We start from the raw sequence: 20445 nt of genomic DNA, 5'->3' as shown, positions 1-20445 counted from the left end.
TCTTCCTGGATCTTTTAATAAAGCAGGAAGAAGTCAAGTTGAAAACAGCTCAGCCATGAGATAGAGTGATAACAGGTTCTCTGCCTGAGTTTTTGTGCTTGCTCCATTAACTCCTGGCGGGGGAGGGGACACAGGGCTGCCAGCAGACACCCGGTGGGGATTTCCTACCCCTTGCTCACTTGACCTTCTAGGGAGAGAGGTGGTTCCAACGGGAAACCACAGGCTCAGCTAGGTGAGGGTTTCTCGGGTTCCCCTTCCTTAAATTAAATGTATATATTTATGTATTCATTTCGTGCACACTACATGGTTCATGTGGGGACTGTCAGGCTTGGTGGCAAGTGCCTTGACCGACGAGCCATCCTCACCAGCCCCACGTCCTCCTGGCTTTGTCTTCACACAAAACCAGCCAAGCCAAAACAAATAAATTAGACTCGGGAAATGAAAGACCACAGACTCACACCAGAAAGTCTGTGATACTGAGGCATCTTTGGTAGAATCTTCGCATGAACCCTGAATTGATCCCTGGCACTGTATAAACCAAGCGTGCTGGCAGATACCTGCAGTCACAGCAAGTTCCAGGCTAGCCAGAGGTATGAGACCCTGTCGCAAACAAACAAACAAAAAAATTTAAAACAGAGAGTAAATTATGGGGCTAGAGCCGGCCTTGGTGGCACACGTCTTTAATCCCAGCACTAAGGAGGCAGAGGCAGGCGGATCTCTGTGAGCTCAAGGCTAGCCTGGTCGACAAAGTGAGTTTGAGACAGCCAAGGCTACACAGAGAGACCCTGCCTTGAAAAACCAAATTAAGTGAATGATGATGATGATGATGATGATGATGATTTTTTGTCTCTCTGTGTAGCCTTGGCTGTCCTGGACTCACTTTGTAGACCAGGCTGGCCTTGAACTCACAGTGATCCGCCTGCCTCTGCCTCCCGAGTGCTAGGATTAAAGGCGTGCACCACCATACTCAGCTGATGATGATGATGACTTAAATTTTAAAAATGGAGCTAAAGAGATGGTTTAGTAGTTTAGAGCATTCGTTGCTCCTGCAGAGGACCAGGGTTGGAGTCTCAGCAACTCCATGGTGGGGTCACAACCATCAGCAGTTTAGGGGATCTGACACCCTCTTCTGGCCTCACATTGCACTACACCCACAAGGTACACATACATACAGGCAAACCACCCATACATGTAAAATAATAGCATTTTAAAATGTTTAGGTGAGGAGGGCCGGGCGGTGGTGGCACACGCCTTTAATCCCAGCACTTGGGAGGCAGAGGCAGGCGGATCGCTGTGAGTTCGAAGCCAGCCTGGTCTACAAAGTGAGTCCAGGACAGCCAAGGCTACACAGAGAGACCCTGTCTCGAAAAACCAAAAAAAAAAAAATGTTTAGGTGAGGAGTGTATGTTCATATTCACAGGTGCGCACATGGCGCGAAGGTATCTCTGCCAAGTTTATAAGAACAGCTGAGAACAGGTGGAGAGGGGGCCGACGGGAAACCACAGAGCGAACAGGGAAGGGAGCTGCTCCTGGGTGATAGATTGCTCATTAAGGGATTTTAGGGAAAGCTGGGACAGTGAAGACTCCAGACGAGGAGGTCATTTCCAGCCGTTCTGTCGCTAGATATTTTTGAGTAAGGACTCTCCAGATGCTCTCAGAAAATGACAAGCAGTATCCAAGAGGATGACGTCTAAGGAAAGGTGAGAGGGAACCAGACAGCACGCGGGTCCTGGAGGAACAAGAGCTCTTCCATAGCATCTGCCCGGGAGGCTGCTGGCATCGGGTTTCCCAGGCAGCCTAGCTTTCCCGGAGTGCTTGCTCTCTCATGACTTGATCTGGCTTGCCTTTTAATTTGAGCCAGCCTGCTTTCCCCCTCTTATTTTTGAGACAGGGTCTCATATAATCCAGGTTGGCCCGGAACTTGCTATGTGGTCGAGGATGACCTTGAACTCCCAATCCCACCGCCTCCACTTCCCAGGGGCCGGGATTACAAGTGTTGGGGGCCACACACCCCTTTCTGTGTGCAGTGTTTCGGGTTGAACGTGAGGCTTCGTGTATGGTACACAAACACTCTACACAGCCACTCTTATGTGAGGAATGACACTCGAGGGTGACCTCAGGCCTCCACAGAAGTACAGACATATGCAGGCGTACGTGTATGAGTGCGCGCATGCGCGAGTGCGTACTTCTCAGTGCAGCAGAAGCCATCCGGTCAGACCCTTGATGGATTAGGAAGAATGATTCCGGATGTTAGCAGTGGGGAAGGAACAGAACCGGCCAGGTCATGGGAACGGTGGAATTTATTATGTTTGCATTAGAAAAACAGATTCTAAACCTATCATAAGAAGGTCACTGACATTTCCTGAAAGGACAACCAGGAACTGTTAGCAGCTGTAAACACAGAGGCGCTTCCTTGTTAGGGGGGGGGGAGGGGAGGGGAGGAGGGAGAAGGAGCGGGAGGGGGAGCTGAGGCAGGCATCCATCAGAACTGGACCACTACAACAGTGGATCTTCTGCGTGAGCGGCAACGGGAGGGGGGTTTTGGGATGGGGGAGCATGGGACAGGATGAGGAAAGGCTGAGAAGTGATTGAAAACCACGGCCCCCCAATGCATGTGGAGGGAACAGGATGTTTCTGAAGTACAGGACAGAGAGAGCTCAGCTCTGACCTTGATGTCTAGGGACTGGGTTATGAATAACCACAGCCAGTGTGTGTGTGTGGGGGGGAGAAACGGGGTGAGGCAGGGAGAATGTTCCACAAGGAGGCTGCAACCTGGCAAGAGGGCCTACTTGCAGGGCCTATGAGTCAGACTGTGTCTCTCTGAATCATACGGAGGCCACTGCTGGCTGAGAGCACAGATGTAGCAACTCGGCCCTCTGCTGCCAGCCAGCCCCTGAGAGAAGGGCCTAGGTGTTTTGCAGCTAGCTGGGTCCAGTCCAGGGTCGTGTGAGTTCCAAGGTTATGTGCCGGGCCAGATGTGACTCACTAGGCAGGAATGAAACGGACCCAACCCTCTGGCTTGCACCCAGTGTCCCCAACAAAACTCGGGTTCTCTCCCTCTCCCCACCCCCACCTAAATTAGAAGGAGGGACTGCCCTTCTGTGATGGCAGACCCATGCCAGGCAAACTCAAGAGATTAAATTTCCTTGCCCAGCCTGAACAGGGCACTAATTTTAAACTGAATTAGTTAATTAACGTGTGCATGCTGTGTGCATACACGTGTGCCTGTGGCCCGGCTGGAGAAAGACATCAGAGCCTTGCTCTGTCATTTCCCACCTTAGTCCCCTGAGGTGGAACCCAGAGTCAGGTGAGCAGTCAGCTAATCCCAGCAATCCCCCTGCCTCAACCTCCCACATGACTGTTATATGCCTAGCTTTTTCCATGGGTACTGGGGGTGCGAGAGCTCTTACTCCCAGGGCATCTCTGCAGGCCCAGGAGGAAACAGTAGAGAGCAACGTGATTACTACGGCCTGAGCCTTAAAGCCAGTGGCATTATCTACGTTCTTTCCTCTCGCTCCCTCCTTCCTTTGGAGACACGTAGCCTAGGCTGGACCTTAGCTGGCTCTGGAGCCAAGGACTCTCGATTCATCTGCCTGCACCCTCACCCCTCAGGGCTGGGATTATATCGGTGCACTACCATGGCCAATTTATAAACGGGGGGTGGGGGGGGTGGGGAGGGTGGGGGGGGGTGGCGCACACCTTTAATCCCAGCACTCGGGAGGCAGAGGCAGGTGGATCGCTGTGAGTTCAAGGCCAGCCTGGTCTACAAAGCGAGTCCAGCACAGCCAAGGCTACACAGAGAAACCCTGTCTCTAAAAACAAAACAAAACAAACAAAGACCCAAAAAGCCATGGCCAACTTATGAGATGCTGGTGACCAACCTTATGGCTTCCTGCATGCAAGCATCCCCCAACAGAGAGACACTCCCAGCGCCCCACGCCCCACCCCCCACTCCCCTCTGGTTTTTCGAGACAAGGTTTCTCTGTGTAGCTTTGGCTGTCCTGTACTCACTTTGTAGACCAGGCTGGCCTCGAACTCGCAAAGATCAGCCTGCCTCTGCCTCCCTGAGTGCTGGGATTAAAGGCATGTGCCATTGCGCCCAGCTTCTCTCTTTTTAAAACCAGGCTCCTAATGGCATTCAAAAACACCCCAAAGCCCTTTGCAAAGGCAACTTCTTGCACGTACAGACAAACAGAATTCCTAGGTCTCTCCCCGCCTCTCTCTCCTCCCCTTTGATTTTATTAAGCACATAAGCACCTCCAACCTCACCAGCGCCTCCTTACTCTCTCAAGCTGGCCTATATTTTTGTTTCTATCTCGATCCATGGAAGCATCAAACCCGCTGAGAGGCTGAGATAAGAAGGTTCCAGTCAGGTCGACAGTGGAAAAAAACCAGTTCCACCCAGCGTCTAACTCCTCCTCTCATCGGGGGCCAAATCCAAACTTGGCAGTTTCTTTCCTCAGAATGTTTGTGTCCAGATCCATTCAACCTGGACTTGGGCGTCCTCCCTGCTACAAGCTCCACTCTGCTACCTGTGGTCAGGGACAGACAGCTCAACCCGCTTAGCTCTTTCCTAAAGTCAAACAAATAAATAAACCCTTTCCATCGATCTATGTGGCGTGTGCACACGAGCCACAGCACCGGGTGTGGAGATCAGGGGAAAGCAGACAGGAGTCATTTCTCTCTTTCCTCCACGCAGGTCCTGGGACTTGATCTCATGACGGCGCCTTTACCCACTGAGCTGTCTTCTTGGACTCATACCAGGGAACCCCGGCTAGGGGTTTCAACAGCTGGAACGTTCCCGGGCCACCGTGCTCCACAGTCAATTTCACTAATTTAAAAATCTCTTCCTAATCTAATTCTGCTTCAATCCACTTCACTCATCCTTGCTCAGGTGTAAAGACAAACAATAGCGCGACTGTGCAGAGCCGGGTACAGCCCTGCCAGCCCTGCTGGCTCCTCTCTGCTCTCAAGCCTTTATACGTTCTCCCTCCCTTTTCCCACCTCCTAAGTGCCAGGGTCACAGGGCTGTGACACCGCCCCCAGCTTCTTCTTTTTTTCTGTTCTGCTTTAAAAAGAAAAAAAAATTACATTTATTTGTTAGACAGCAAGCACCTTCACCCACTGACCCTTCTCTCGGGCTCCCTTATTTGTGGATCAACGTGCGCAGGGGCACTTATGCCACAGAGTTGCCTGTGGTGGGCAGAGGATAACTCGGGGGGTCTAGGACTGAACTCAGATCCTCAGACTTGGCAGCAGGCTCCTTTACTTCATGAGCCATCTCATTGGCCTTGTATTTGCTTTTTGAGACCGGGTCTACGTAGCCCAGGCTAGCCTTGAGTTTGCAAGTCATCCAGTCTCAGTGCTAGGATTACGGACCTATGTCACCATGCCTGGCTTTCTGATGTTGTTGTTGTTGTTGTTGTTGTTATTATTATTATTATTATTATTAACTTCCTTAGAGACTTTTCAAGTTGTTCATGGACCTCCAACATAAAATGAATAAATCAGGGGTTTGGAAATGGTAAAATAATTACTTAGTAAGCATGACAACCCGACCTTGATAGCCAGAACCAAAAACCAGGCTACCAAGTATGATGGCGCACGCCTTTAGTCCCAGCACTCGGGAGGCAGAGGCAGGCCAATCTCTAAGTTCAAGGCCAGCCTGGTCTACAAAGTGAGTCCAGGATAGCCAGTCCTACCCAGAGGGCCAGTGTGAACAACATCAGCACGTAGCCACACCCCCATGCACACCTATACAGGGAAGCCTAAATCAATCATTAAATGGAACTCTGACGTCTACCTCTGCCCAGTAAAGGTGCCCATGAGAGACGAGGGAGCAAAAGGAAACAAACAGGTCAAGGTGCATGTGTACTTTCCAACTCAAGCAGATGGAAAAGCACTGAATCACGGGACATCTGACTACACCTTCCTTCCACCAAGATAGGGCACTTCAACTACGAGCCACTTCTAGCAAGTCAGGCAGGGAAACTGAGGCATGCGTGATGTACCGGAGCACATCTCTTTGTAGATTCCTGCCTGGAGCAGTGGCCATGTGAAGCCCAGCTCCCATGGTCAGAGTAAAGACGGACAAGAGTGAAAAGTCCATTACAGCCGGTCACAGAAGCACGCCTTGCTTTGGTTTAAAAAAAAAAAATAGTGGCACACTTGGGAACCAGAGGCAGGTGGATTGCTGTGAGTTTGATGCCAGCCTGGTCTACAAAGTGAGTCCAGGACAGCCAGGGTAACACAGAGAAACCATGTCTGGAAAAAAATAACAAACAATGTAGTTCAATGTTAGTTTCTCTCTTTCCTTCCTTTTTTTTTCTTTTTAGGGGGGGGGGGATATTTTGAGGCAGGGGTCTCATGCAGCCCAGGCTGGTATCAACTTGCCACACAGCTGAAGATGACTTTGAACTCCGGATCCCATAGCCTCCAGCTCCCAAGTGCTGAGACTGGAGGCATGTGCCCCCCACCGGCTTCTTTCCACACAGTGGTTTATCCCACAGGGGCTTTTAAGAAAGCCCGAATAGGGCTGGAGAGATGGCTCAGAGGTTAAGACCTCTTCCAGAGGTCCTGAGTTCAATTCCCAGCAACCACATGATGGCTCACCACCATCTATAATGAGATCTGGTGCCCTCTTCTGGTGCGCAGTTGTACATGCAGACACAACGTTGCATATATAATAAATAAATAAATGTTAGTGCCAGGTGTGGTGGCGCACGCCTGTAATCCCAGCACTCTGGAGGCAGAGGCAGGCGGATCACAGTGAGTTCGAGACCAGCCTGGTCTGCAAAGTGAGTCCAGGACAGCCAAGGCTACACAGAGAAACCCTGTCTTGAAAAAAACAAAGAACAAAAACGCCCCCCCTCAAAAGAAGCCAGAATAAGAAATAACATTTAAGGAGTCAGGAAACAGCTCAGTCTATACAGTGTTTGCTGAACAAACACAAAGACCTGAGTTCCAGCCCCAAAATCCATATAAAGAAAGCTGGCTGTGGTGGCCTGTGCCTGGGATGTCAGCACCAGGGAAGCTGAGGCAGATGACTCCAGGCTACTTGCTGGAGAGGCAGCCTAGCTTCAGTGGGTTCCTGGCCAATGAGAGACCCTGCCTCAAAGAAACAAGGTGGGCAGGCACCTGACACATAAGTTTAAGCCCTGGCTCCCACATGTATGTGTGCACATACATACACACAAACTCAAATACAAAACACTAAGGTATTGCTCAGTATATGGCTTTTCTTTGAGACGGTTTCTCAGTATGTCACCCAGGCTGGCCTTGAACTCTGTCCTCCTGCCTAAGTGTCAGGAGTACTGGTTTACATGTGCATGCCACTGTACCAGCTCACTAGATGCTTCTCGGTAACAATTTTCTACCTCATTTTAAGCGTCAAAAAGCAGACCTAGCCTCTTGCAGGAGAGTTAGGGCTATAAGAATACAACACATAAAGAGTTGGAGGCCAGTCTGGGCTACATAAAGCCATTCCCAGACCAGGAACCCCAGCGTTTGTGTGGGAGAAAGCCATCCTTCGGTTCCATGGGTGGTTTGGGGCTAGCCTGGGCTGTGTAAGAACCTGTCTCAAAAACAATACAAGGAGTTGTGAGATACCAGGTGCAGGTGCAGGTGCCTGCTGCCAAGCCTGACAACTGGAATGACTTCTCCCGGACCCGATGCCTAGAGCTGTCCTCTGACCTCCACACACAGCTGCACTTGCACAAATAAATAAATACATGTAATGACAAATATTAAAATAATTGTATGTATATGTTGGGGGACATCCAAAACACCTAAATCCTGGTTAAAGAAATTAAGTATTAGGGGGCTAGGGCTATAGCTCATTGGTAGAGGCTCATGGTTCAATCCCTACTACTAAGAAAGAAAGAAAGAAAGAAAGAAAGAAAGACAGATAGACAGACAGGAAGGAAGAAGTTAAGTATTGGAGGAAAACAAAATTATCAAAACCAGGTCAAATTTGGCACATTTGTGGCAGCCCATATGCAAACGCATGCAAATTTAGAAACTGTGCTAACCAGCGGCCATCTCAGGCCCTCACAGGGATGCACCAGGTTCTTGTTACAGCTGGGAAAAGACCTCATTTAAAAAAAACAAAAACAAAAAACAAAACAACAACAACAACAGTGTGAATCCCAGAACTCAGGAGTTAGAGGCAGATGGATCTCTGTGAGTTTGAGGTCAGCCTGGTGTACAGAGCGAGTTCCAGGACAGCCAGGACTACACAGAGAAGCTTTGACTGGAAAAAGAAAAAAGGAAGAAAAGAAAAAAAACAAAAAACAAAAAACAAAAAACAAACAAGAGGCAAAGTGTGGCCACAGAAGTTCATGCATAGAGAGAAGGCTTAGGATGCCTGTGTGCTGTGCTAAAGCATGGCATTCTAGCCAGTGAGATGGCTCAGTGGGTAAAGAAAGGTACCTGCCACTAAGTGTGAACCGAGGGACACACATGATGCAAGGACAAAGGGGACTCTATCGAGTTGTCCTCTGACCGCCACATGGATACCATGGCATATGCAAACACACACACACACACACACACACACACACACACTATGTACAAAAATAAATAAATAAAGTGTGATTTTTTTACCCCCCTCCTCTAAACCTTAGGAAATTCAGCTACGGCAGGAAGAAGACAGCTCTACTGCGTCAGCCAACATGGCCAACTGGGAAGCCTGGCAGTTCTGCACACTGCCTCCAGAGGCTTCTTCCCTCTCTAAGAGGCAGCCATGTTTATGACCCAGTCAAGAGAAAAATGGCTTTAAAAGCAAAGCGTTTCCTGCTGTTTCCTTTCTTCACTAGGGTGCCAAGGGTGGTGTTTGAAAGCCTCCCTTGAATGTGCTTTGCAGGGGGTTGGGGACGTCGCTGCGGCAGCGTGCTTGCTGGCGTGCACGGAGCCTTACGTTCAAGCCTGATAAACGGAGAGTATTGCCTCGCAGTGCGAGTCTGTGATCCCAGCGCTTGAGGGGGAGAGGCAGGAGGGTCAGAAGTTCAAGCCCACCTTCGCCTATATAACTACTTAGAAGCCAGCCCGGGCCACAAGAAACCCTACCTCAAAAATAAATAAATAAAAATAAATGCAGAGGTTGGAGAGAGGGTTTGGCAGTTAAGAGTGTTGGCTGCTTCGAGGCCAGCCTGGTCTACAAAGTGAGTCCAAGACAGTCAAGGATACACAGAGAAACCCTGTCTCCAAAAACAAAAACAAAAACAAAACAAACAACAACAAAAAATATATATAAACACACACACAGAGACACATATATAAGTGTGCTGGCTGCTCTTCCAGGGAACTCAGGTTTGATTCCTGGCACCCACATGAAGGCTCACAACCTTCCGCAGCTCCAGTGCCAGTGGATCTGATGGCCTCTTCTGATCTCTGCAGGCCCTGAAGGCACATACTACAGGGACAGCCATGAAGGCAAAACACCTGTACACATAGTAAAATAAACAATTATGTTCTTCTGCTGGGCGTGGTGGGGCATACCTTTAATTCCAGCACTTGAGAGGCAAAGACAGGTGGATTTGTGAGTTCAAGGCCAACCTGGTCTATAGAGTGAGTTCCTGGACAGCCAGGGCTACACAGAGAAACCCTTCTCCAACCCCAACACCCTCTCCCCCCCCACACACACAAAAAATCTTAGCTGGGTAGTGCTGGCGCAGGCCTTTAATCCCAGCACTTGGGAAGCAGACACAGTCGGATCTCGGAGTTTCAGGCTAGCCTGGTCTACAAAGTGACTTCTGGACAGGTAGGGCTACATGGAGAAACCCTGTCCCAAAGAAATGAAAGAAACAAAAAAATCTCTTCATTTTAACAAAGACTATGTTTTAAATGTTTTACTTTAATTTGTCCTTTGTGTGATATATTTGGACACTCACAGCCACCCATGGCATTTGCGGAAGCCAGAGAAGGCTATTAGGTGCGCTTTCCAGCCATCTCTAACCTGGTTCTCCTGAGACAGGTCTCTTATTTAACCAGACGCCTGCCCTCCCCCCCCCCACGTGATCCTCCTGTCTCTGCCCCAACCCCCAACACCTGGGGGTCCAGACACACGTGGAGTGATTCCTAGCCTTGCCTGGCCTGGCACTCCATATGTAGACGAGGCTGGCCTCAAAGAGAGATCCGCCTGTCTCTGCCTCCTGAGTGCTGGGATTACAGGCGTGAGCCACCACGCCCAGTAGGCCCTGGGCATTTGAACTCAAGTCCTCATGCTTTGGTGCGTACTGATTACGGTTTTGTCAACTCGACCCAAGCTAGAGTCTTCTGGGAAGAGAGACATCAATTGAGGACCCGCCTCCATCAGACTGGCCTGTCAGCACACTGGCCTTTTCTTGATGAATGATTGATGTGGAAAGGCCCAGCCCACTGTGGGCGGTGCCTCCCTGGCTAGGTGGTCCTGGGTGTGAGAAAGGTACCCAGGAGAGCAAGCCAGTAAGCAGCACTCCTCCATGGCCTCTGCCTCGACTTCCCTCCATGAGGGACTGTGTCCGGACATGTAGATCAAATAACCCTTTCCTCCCCAGGTTGCTTTTGGTCATGGTGTTTTACCAAAGCAAGAGAAAGCAGACTAAGACAGGGCAGCTGAGCCATCTCCCCGCGTCTTTTCTTTACATCACACGTGCTTACGTTGCCACGCAACACACACTGAGCTCTGCTGCTTGCTGAGAATCACTACTACCTCTACTGATCCAGGCCCCACTGCGGTAAGCTGGTGGGCTGTTCCCACTCCATCTGCAATGCCCAAGGGAGGGGCCCCGGTTGTCAACTACCCAAATAAATACATATGCAGTCTGTTGGCCTACAACTGTTTCTATCTACCATCACCACAAAATCCTAATGTACGGACTTAAAAAAAAATTTCAATCTACTGTCTTGGAAAGAAAACAAGGCATTAAGTTGAGGAGTAGATTCACTAATCTACTTTTTTGTCCTATCATCTCTGTATATTTCTATATTCCCCCTTTCTTTCTTTTCAAACCCTAGTTCCAAACCTAAGAATGAAAGATAAAGGAAAGGAGAGACATCCCTGACTCCAACTTTGTTTTCTCTGTAAATAAGACCAATAATAACTTATAACCAACTCCCAATGAAAATAAACATCTATTGGCTGGGCGGGTGTGGTGGCGCACGCCTTTAATCCCAGCACTCGGGAGGCAGAGGCTGTGAGTTCGAAGCCAGCCTGGTCTTGAAAAACCAAAAAAAAAAAAAAAAAAAAAAAAAAAAAAAAAAAAAAAAAAACACAAAACCAAACAAACAACAAAAAAAAAAAAAAAAAAAAAGAAAGAAAGAAAGAAAGAAAAGAAACATCACTCAAAAAAGCAACCTAAAACCTACTCAACCCCCCTTAAGAGAAATGGGGAGTCCTTCTCTTAAGGTTTCTTCCTGCTGATATAGAGTTTTGGGTGACTGTTCAGATAGCAAACTGTCTCTGTCATCTTCTCATTTGGGAAGCTGCTAACCTGCACCCCCTGTATACTCAGGTAATGAATCTTGTTCCTTCTCAAGTCTCTGATGGGGTTGAAAACCAGATAGTTTAGTTTTGCAACTAAGCTTAGTTGTTTAGGGGTTAAGATCTTTTTAGGTCTAGATAGATGTTTTAAGTTGATAACGATGAGATATGATAGATACTGATTTAGACTCACCAAGATAGGAAAAATGTTTCCTTTAAGGCTGCCAAATACAAATAGCCAAAATACTATGAATGTAACATATATACATACATACATTTATATATGTATGTATATACATGTGTGTGTGTATATATATATATATCCTATTGTTTAGTGGTTCTTCTTGCTGTAGGTAGTTTATTGTATATAAGTGTAATAATATAAATGCATATGTAAAAATATTTAATAAAAAAATTTTTTTAAGTAAATTAAGGGGCAGGAGAGATTGCTCAGTGGTTAGAGCACTGGCTGCTCTTCCAGAGGACCTGGGTTCAGTTCCCAGCACCTACTTGGCAGCTCACACCTGTCTGTAACCTCAGTTCCAGGGGATCTGACACCCTCACACAAGCAAAATATCAACGTACATAAAATAAAAGTAAATTCCACAGTAAAAATTAGATTTAAAATGTTTTTTTTAAGATTTAAATTTTTAATTTTTTAACTTTTTATGTGTTTTTGCTTGAGTGTATATATGTGTGCCACAAGCGAGCCTGGCGTCACAGAAGCCAGAAGAGACGGTATCAAACCTCCTGGAACGGGAGTCACGGGGGGCTGTGAGTTACCACATGGGTGCTGAGAACTGAACCCTGGTCCTCTGCAAAAACACATCAAGTGCTCTTATCCACCGAATCACCAATCCATCCCTTAGTCACTCGAGTGAGTGCGTGCGTGCGTGTGCAAGCACGCACACACATACGTAAGTGCCACAGTGCTCCCATGGAGGTCGGAGGACAACTTGAAGAAGTCAGTTCTCTCCTACCACGTGGGTCAGGGAATCAAACTCGGGTCGTCAGGCTTTGGCGGCAAGCACATTTACCCACACCAGCCTTTTAACTAGGGAGACCAGCAGCTGTGACAGCGACCTCGAGGGAGAGAGGCGTGAGGCCCTGCAAACTGCGCTGATACAGAAGCAGTTAACTTTTCCGGCAAAGGAAATCAGGCTTTTAATATGGCCTAGATCCCCTGGCCTCCCTACTGTCCTGGTTGAGGGAGGGATGTTCATTATAGAAGACGAATGTTATCAGGGGACACTTGAAACAAAAATCTAGAAAATAATGGTAACAATGTCAGCGCTTCCTGCTTATGCAGAAGACTTATCTTTTCAAAACCTTTAAAACAAGCGGAGCTTTGTGGTCCACTCCTTCTATTCCAGCAAAGCCAGTTCTAGGACAGTCTAGACCCTGCCCACTTGGAAAAAAAATTAATTACATGTATTTGTTCTCTATGTAGGTACCTGTGCCACGGCCTGTGAATAGAGGTCAGGGGACAACTTGGGAGAATCAGCTCTCCCCTTCCACCTGTGGGAACTGAACTCAGGTCATCCGGCTTGGCAGCAGGTCCTTTTAACAGCTGAGCCAGCTCTCCTGTATCACAGCAAGCTCTCCTGTATCACAGGTTTGTGATTTGTTTGCTTTTGTTTATTATTACCCACTGGGATCTGCTTTTGTTGTTGTTACTGTTTGTTTTTTAACTAATTTATTTTTTAGATTATATGGATGACTGTTTGTTTGATCTGTACTCCACACGCACGCCTGGTGCTTTTGCAGGCCAGAAGAAAAGATGCTGGCTCCCCTTGAAATGGAGTTACAGACGGTTGTGAACTGCCTTGTGGGTGTTGGGAACAGAACCTGGGCCTTCAGCAAAAACAAGAAGTCCTCTTAACTGAGGAGCCATCTCTCAGCCCCCAGCTCTCCGGGAGGTTGTTATCTCCCACGCCATCACGTCTAACAGCTTTCCTGTTCTTTGTTTTTCTTTCTCAAGACAGGATTTCCTTGTGTAGCCTTGGCTGTCCTGGCATGCACTCTGTAGACCAGGCTCGCCTGGAACTCAGTCAGAGACGCACCTGCCTCTGCCTCCTGAGTGCTGGGATTAAAGGCATGCGCCACCACCCGTGGCAGGTTTTTTTTCTTTTTGTTTTAATTAGGACCTAGTTCTGAGAGGTCATTAAGGCTTCTCTTTACTTCTATCCAGATGCTCTATTTGACTTTCCAGGACTGGGCTCATGCCTCAGTAGTAGAGTACTGGCCTCTGACGTGCAAGGGCCTGGGTTCAAACCCAAGGATCAGAAAAAGAATACAGATTTCCCTTCTCAGAACATTTCAAGATTTATGCTTTCCTTCCTTCTTTCTTTCTTTCTTTCTTTCTTTTTTTAAACTTCATGCTATAATATACTTACTCGCCTTTTAAAGGCCAGGAGGATATATCCATGTGTATGGTGTGTGTGCGTGTGCGTGTGCGTGTGCATGTGCGTGCGCAGGCCAGCAGCTGACATCGAGTGTCTTCCTCAACTGCCCTCCACTTTCTATGTTAAGGGAAGGTCTCTCTTCTGACCCAGAGCCTCGCAAGTGCTGGATTACAGGCAAGCCACCACATGTGCCCTCCTGTCACTTATCTGGGAACTGTGATTCTAAACTCAGGTCCTCAGGCTTGCATGGCAAGTACCTTACCCACTGAGCCACCCTCCCAAACCCATACACTTTCCATGTGTTGTCTGTGGTGGGGGCGGGAGGCGGATATGGTTCAGCCAAATAATCCACACCTGGCCTCCAACTCACCACTGTCCTGCCTCAGTCACCCCAGGATTGAGATCATACATGGTGGCCTATGTCTAGGCACAGTGGGTTTTTTGTTGTTGTTGTTTTAGATTTATTTATTTATTTATTATGTATACAGTGCTCTGCCTGCATGCACACCTACACACCAGAAGAGGGCATCAGATCACATTATAGATAGTTGTGAGCCACCACATGTGGTTGCTGGGAATTGAACTCAGGACTTCTGGAAGAGCAGCCAGTGCTCTTAACCTCTGAGCCATCTCTCCAGCCCCCACAATGGTTTTTTTTTTTTTAACTTGGCCCAGAATCATTCCCAACCTCACAACATAGAAGGGAGGCTGAGGAGCTGAGGGGGGGGGGCGGCTGGGGCTACAGCTCAGTCAAGCGTACCCCCACACCATTCATAAAAGCCTGGGCTGGATCCCCGCACCTCACAAACCAGACTAATGGCGCACACCTGGGAGCCTAGCACTCAGAAGGCGGAAGCGAAAGGAACGGAAGTTTAAGGCCATCCTTAACTACATAGGCAAGGGTAGCCTGGACTACACGAGACCCTGTCTCGAAAAAACAACGACGGTAAGATGTTTAAAAGAGGGTGACAAGCCGGGCGTGGTGGTGCATGCCTTTAATCCCAGCACTCGGGAGGCAGAGGCAGGCGGATCGCTGTGAGTTCGAGGCCAGCCTGGTCTACAAAGTGAGTCCAGGACAGCCAAGGCTACACAGAGAAACCCTGTCTCAAAAAACCAAAAAATAAAATAAATAAAATAAAAGAGAGTGACAATGGAGTAGGAGATGTAGTTGCAGACTGTCTCCTAGGACACCTGGATCCTCACTTCTGGTCCTCCCCACCATCATAACTCATTCTAAATGGCAAATGCTGGAAACAGAATCCTCCATATGGCACTGGGTAAATTACTAAACCTCTCTCTGCTTTTGATCGCCCATCTGTCATGTAAGAACAATACTCCTCCCTCCCCCCCCCAGCCCCCAGGGCTGCTATGCATATCAGAGCGGGAGGGCGTCCCTTATTAAAATAAAATAAAATAAAATAGCAGTGTACTAAGATAATACTAGAAAAACAGGCAAAAATAAGTCCCTAAGAAAACCAAAGATCTGGTATCCCACGTTAATCAAATAATTCCTAAAGGGGGGGGACGGTGATTACTGAATAACCAGATGTGGCTGGGACATGAGTAAATAGTGCTCTTGCTAAAGGCAGCACTGTGGATTTTACAACCAAGCCTCTGCCCTCCCCCCCCAAATGTAAGAGTTTACTAGATGAGACTTAGTACATTTAAAAAATGACTCCACGCTGAGGACGCCAGAGCATGCCTGTAACCCCATTCCTTAAAGAGGTGAGGGCAGGAGCATCCCTCCACAGCCAGCCTAAGCTACATAGTCAGCCCGGACTGTGTGAGGAGGCCCCGGCTGAGGGGCCAGTGAGCTGGCCCAGGCGGTATGGGGGCTTGCAGCCCATGCCTGCAGACCCGAGTTTGATCCCCAGGGCCTATACCAGTGGAAGCAAATAGCTGGTTCCTACAGGTTGTCTTCTGATTTCCACACAAGCCACGGGACCTCCGTGCCCCTACAATCCAAAACGAAGAAATAGACCACGTAACTTTAAAAGGGAAAAGAAAAGAATATCCTGTCCCGATCCTCGTTTCTTCCGGAAAAGTTTAAGCTGTCCACCAGGATAACCCTTTGGCCCTCAGCCTCATTAGATTTCGTAAGTCGTCAACCCTCTAGCTAGCATTCCGGAGCCTGACAGATTAGGATCTGCACTTGATCCCTGGCTTCATACCTGCCACTCTAGGCTGTCAACCTCGGCCAATGCTGCGTCTAGTATTTTCCATTCCTGCCTACTTCGCACAGCTGGGGACACACAAGCCAGAACAGGGCTCTTTTATTCCTAGGCTCGACTTCCCGATTTCTTTCCCCTCTCCACCCCACCCGCCTTTTGGTGGAGGGGGAGAGAGTCTCAAGTGGCATAAGTTGGCCTTGAACTCCTGGTCCACCCGCCCCCTCCGTGCTAGGACTGATTACAGGCGTGTACCCTAGCACTGGGTTTTCATGCGGTGCTGTGGATGGAAACTCAGGGCTCTGAGCGTGCTAGGCAAGCACTCTACCAACCGAGATACAACGCATCTCCCGCTAAAGTTCCCTTTAAAGGGCCATGTCAATTTCTGGCCCTTTAAGTCCCTCCCCCACTCCACCCTTGCTCCTTTCAATTCTCCACACTTTCTCCTTTCCCCACCTGCAATTCGCCTTCGCCTCCCTCGGGGAGTTTCTCCAATCCTCTCCCCGTGTCCTTCCACAGCCCCCACCCTTCCCTCCGCAACGCGACTCCAGCCTCGTCTTCCGTCCCCCTGCGCGTTTTCCCTTTTCCCCCCACGACACACCTCTGCAGCAGGCGACCTTCTGCGGCCACATCCAAGGCCGGGGCTCCTCCACTCCCTGACCTCCCGGATCGCCGCCCCCCCCCCCCAGAGCTCCTGCGGATCCCTCTCACCCCCATACCCAGTTTCCCCCTGGATCCACTCACAGGAGGCCGGAGCAGGTGGTGCAGACGAAGCTGCCCACGGTGATGTCCACATAGGTGACCCCGCGCTGGGCGCACTCGAAACAGTGTCGGTTCCCGGCCTGGCTGCAGCCGCCCAGCTCCCGCACTCGGCGGCACCACACCTCCGAAGCCGCTTCAGCCTCCGCTTTGCTCCCTCCGACCCCGCCACCTGGGCCCGGGCCCTTCTTAGCCGCCATCACCATCTCTCCTCCGTGCTCCTCTGCAAGTCAGCGGTCGCTCCCCCTTTTAACCGCTCGCTGCCTTTCCCGCCTCCGCCGCCTTCGCACGCCCGGCAACCCTGACACCAGCTCCTGCAGCCCGGACCACGACCGCGAGAGACTCCGCCGCCCCCTTCCTCGTCTTGTTCTGCACGCTGATTGGCTAGTTTCCTCCCACCTCCTCTCTCTGATTGGCCGGATTCGGGACGGCCTCCCGTTGCTAGAGCCTCTAGAGCCACGCCCCACCGCCGCCCGGCCTCCTGCCTCTTCCATTGGTTCACAGAGACCCCCACCGTGCAAGTACTGTGCGTGCCCTCCACTTTGTCCCCGCCCCCTCTCGCCACGGGCTCCAGGGCTGACTCTGATTGGTTGTTAAGGTTGCAAAATTAGCGTGCGAGAGAAAGGAGGTGCTCCGGGCGCACGCAGGGCTCACCCTCCGGATTGGTACGAATTCCCGCCAAATTTCAAAGGCTTGTTCCAGGCTGAGCCAAGAGACAAGCGAAGCAGAAAAGCAGTGGCCCGAGGACGGGATGGAGGAGAAAGGGAGAGACAGGGAAGGGGAGAGCAAATGCTTTATAAAAGATGTTTTATTTATGCAAGCCATAGGAGGAGACCCCACTTTAGAGTTAAGTTGAAAACTTGAGGTGGAGCTCGGAGGTGGTGGCACACGCCTTTAACCCCAGCACTCGGGATGCAGAGGCAGGCGGATCTCCGTGAGTTCGAGGCCAGCCTGGTTTATACAGCGAGTTCCAGGACAGCCAGGGTTACAGGGGGAAACCCTGTCTCGAAAAACAAACAAACAAACAAAAAACCTTGAGGTGGGATGCCAAAGAAATGCTTAAGAGATGAAGGCATTTCCCACCAACCTTACAACCTGGACTTGATCCTTGGAGCATACTCCTGCAAGAAAACAGACTCCTGTAAGCCGTCTACCGATCTCCATGAGTGTATACACACACACAGAGAGAAAGAGGGGGGGGGGGAGAAATGTATGTAAAATTCTTTTCCAAGAAAACATGTTGAAGTGGATCACAGAACTGTGTTGTGACTCAGTCAGAATTTGAATCTGAGTCTTTTGGTTTTTAAAACCCTAGTCTGGAGCCAGGCATGTATTGTGGTTGGTAGACTGCTTGCCTGGCATGCGCTGAGCTCTGGGTTCAAACCCCAACACTGCATACACAGCCCAGAGTGGTGGCACAGGCCTGTCACTTGCAGCATGTGGGAAGTGGACGGAGGAGTACCAGAAGTTCAAGGTCTTCAAAAGGAAAGGCTGAAAGTGGACAGGTTTTAGGCTGTTGATGACCATAGTTTCGTTTCAGGCAGGTCAACGGGACGCCTTTGTGAAAGCTCCAGGGGGCTGAGGAAGGAGGTGGGTGGGCAGGCATAGGCCTGATTCCAGGAGAGGCCAGAACCATAGGAGTCATCGGTGCACAGGAGCCCATGGACTGGTGAGGTTGCTTAGCTTATTCCGTATAGATGAAAGTGCTTGCCACGAAAGCTTGAGAACCTGAGCTCCATCTCCAGAACCCACATGAAAGCCAGTGTGCACCGTAATCCCAGAGCTGGGGAGGAGAGACAGGAGGATCCTTGGGGGCTTGATGGCTGTCCAGTCTAGCCAAAGTAGTGGGTTCCAGGCCACTGAGATCTACTTGCTAAAAAAGAAGAAGAAGAGGAAGAGGAAGAGGAAGAAGAAGAAGAAGAAGAAGAAGAAGAAGAAGAAGAAGAAGAAGAAGAAAAGAAAAGAAGAAAAAAGAAAAATAAGGTGAAAAATAAGGAAGATGCCTGGTGTTAACCTGTGGTTTTCAAATACATGCGCGCGCGCGCCGCACACACACACACACACACACACACACACACACACACACACACGCAGGCCATGCTCTGAGGATGTCTTTCATAGCGGGGTACAGGATCAGCAGTTGGGAGCACTATTTGATCCCCAGGATGATATACATACATTCGTACAAACATACAAAGAAAGAATACAAAAATGTTCAGCTGTGAGCGAGAGTAGGCAGCAGTCTCGATCCCATCTCTCCTGTTGTCATGGCCACAAACACACTGCATCCCTGACAGGTGATACCAAGTCCCACGCAGACATGCAAGGGGGACATCTTATTGCACTTAAAACACTGCTGCACGGTATGATTGCATACTGCCTTGAATTCCAAGCAGGCGGATCTCTGTGAGTTCAAGACCAGCCTGGTCTGTGTAGTGAGTTCCTATGTTCCAGGGTTACATAGTGAGCACCTGTCTCAAAATTAAACTAAATTAAGTTAAAACCTTTAAAAGGCCTTTTGTACTTTCTCTGAGGTCAGCGTTCAGCGTTTCCCTACGCTGTCCATTCCTTGCACAGTTTCTCTTTAGCTAACGGTTATTTCTTTGCCTCTTAGAATGTTAACCAAGCAGGTACACTCAGCCACTAGCAAGTGAAAATAAATTGGGGTGACCACTGGACTCTGCTGGCTTTTGGTCCTTTTTTTTTTTTTTTTTTTCCCTACAGGGTGTGGTCTGCAAGAGCAACCTAAGGGTGCTTCCTTCCTCCTCCCGTCTCTGCTCCACCCAAGCCATATCAGGGAGTAACAACCCTATTTCCCCTTCATAATCTGCCCTGGCAGCCAAGGGACACCCTCTTCTGCTTTTGCTCCAGTGGCTTAGAGAAGGCCTTGCTGGCTTTCCTGATAGAGAAGCCCTTTGTCCTTGGGGAGTTATATTTACAGAACCTGAGCGATTGGGATGGTGGGAAGCCAAAGTGTTTCAAAGAGGATCATCTGGGGGGGGGGGCTGGGGAATGGGGGGTGAGGGATGGGGTGAGGGGATGGTTGGAGGGGAAGCTCAGCAATTAGGGACACTTGCCGCTCCTCCAGAGGATCCAAGTTCAGTTCCCAGCACCCACACTGTATGACTTACAGTCACTATTACTACAGCTCCAAGGGATCCAGTGAGCTCTGTCCTCAGGGCAGCAGCCCACATGTGACATTCACACACACCTGTGTACACACACACACACACACACACACACACACACACAAACATACACACACAGAGACACATGCGTGTATGCACACATGTACCAATAATTTGGGGGTATTAGTGGCCTAGCTTGGTAGCTAAGTCAGTAAAGCACCCAAGCCATGCAGGCATGAAGATTTGAACACAATCTCTAGAATCCATGTGAAAAAGCTGGGCGTGGTGACACATGCTGGTAATCCATCTCTGGGAAGGCAGAGACAGGAGCATCCTTGGGGCTCACCATCCAGCCTAGCCTAGTCCAATCAGGGAACCCCAGATCCCAGCACGGAACCTTCTGTCAGAAAGCAAGGTTGAGACAGCTTGATACGGCAGCACAGGCCTTTAATCCCAGCACATGAGAGGCAGAAGCTGGTATATCTCTGTGAAATTCAGGGCAACCTGCTCTACATAGTAAGTCC

At 49.4% G+C, this 20445-nt stretch overlaps 1 protein-coding gene across 3 annotated transcripts in view; it reads right to left on the bottom strand.

Moving 5' to 3' along the window:
* The window catches only part of AGFG2 (ArfGAP with FG repeats 2), a 44056-nt gene extending 26901 nt beyond the window's left edge, over positions 1-17155 (bottom strand). For 2 of the 3 annotated variants that reach the window (XM_084762935.1, XM_084762936.1), the window contains exon 1: positions 16779-17154. In XM_084762935.1, coding sequence (XP_084619061.1) covers positions 16779-16999 — 221 coding nt within the window. In that variant the 5' untranslated portion in view covers positions 17000-17154. Of the gene's footprint in view, positions 1-16778 lie in introns of all 3 variants that reach the window. The other variant, XM_084762937.1, reaches the window with a different exon arrangement.
* Positions 17156-20445: the final 3290 nt, after the last annotated feature.

Source organism: Acomys minous, assembly GCF_964271855.1.
Source record: "Acomys minous genome assembly, chromosome: 16".
Lineage (NCBI taxonomy): Eukaryota > Metazoa > Chordata > Mammalia > Rodentia > Muridae > Acomys > Acomys minous.
Note: the sequence above shows the minus strand (reverse complement) of the source record. Positions and strands in the feature narration are given on the sequence as shown.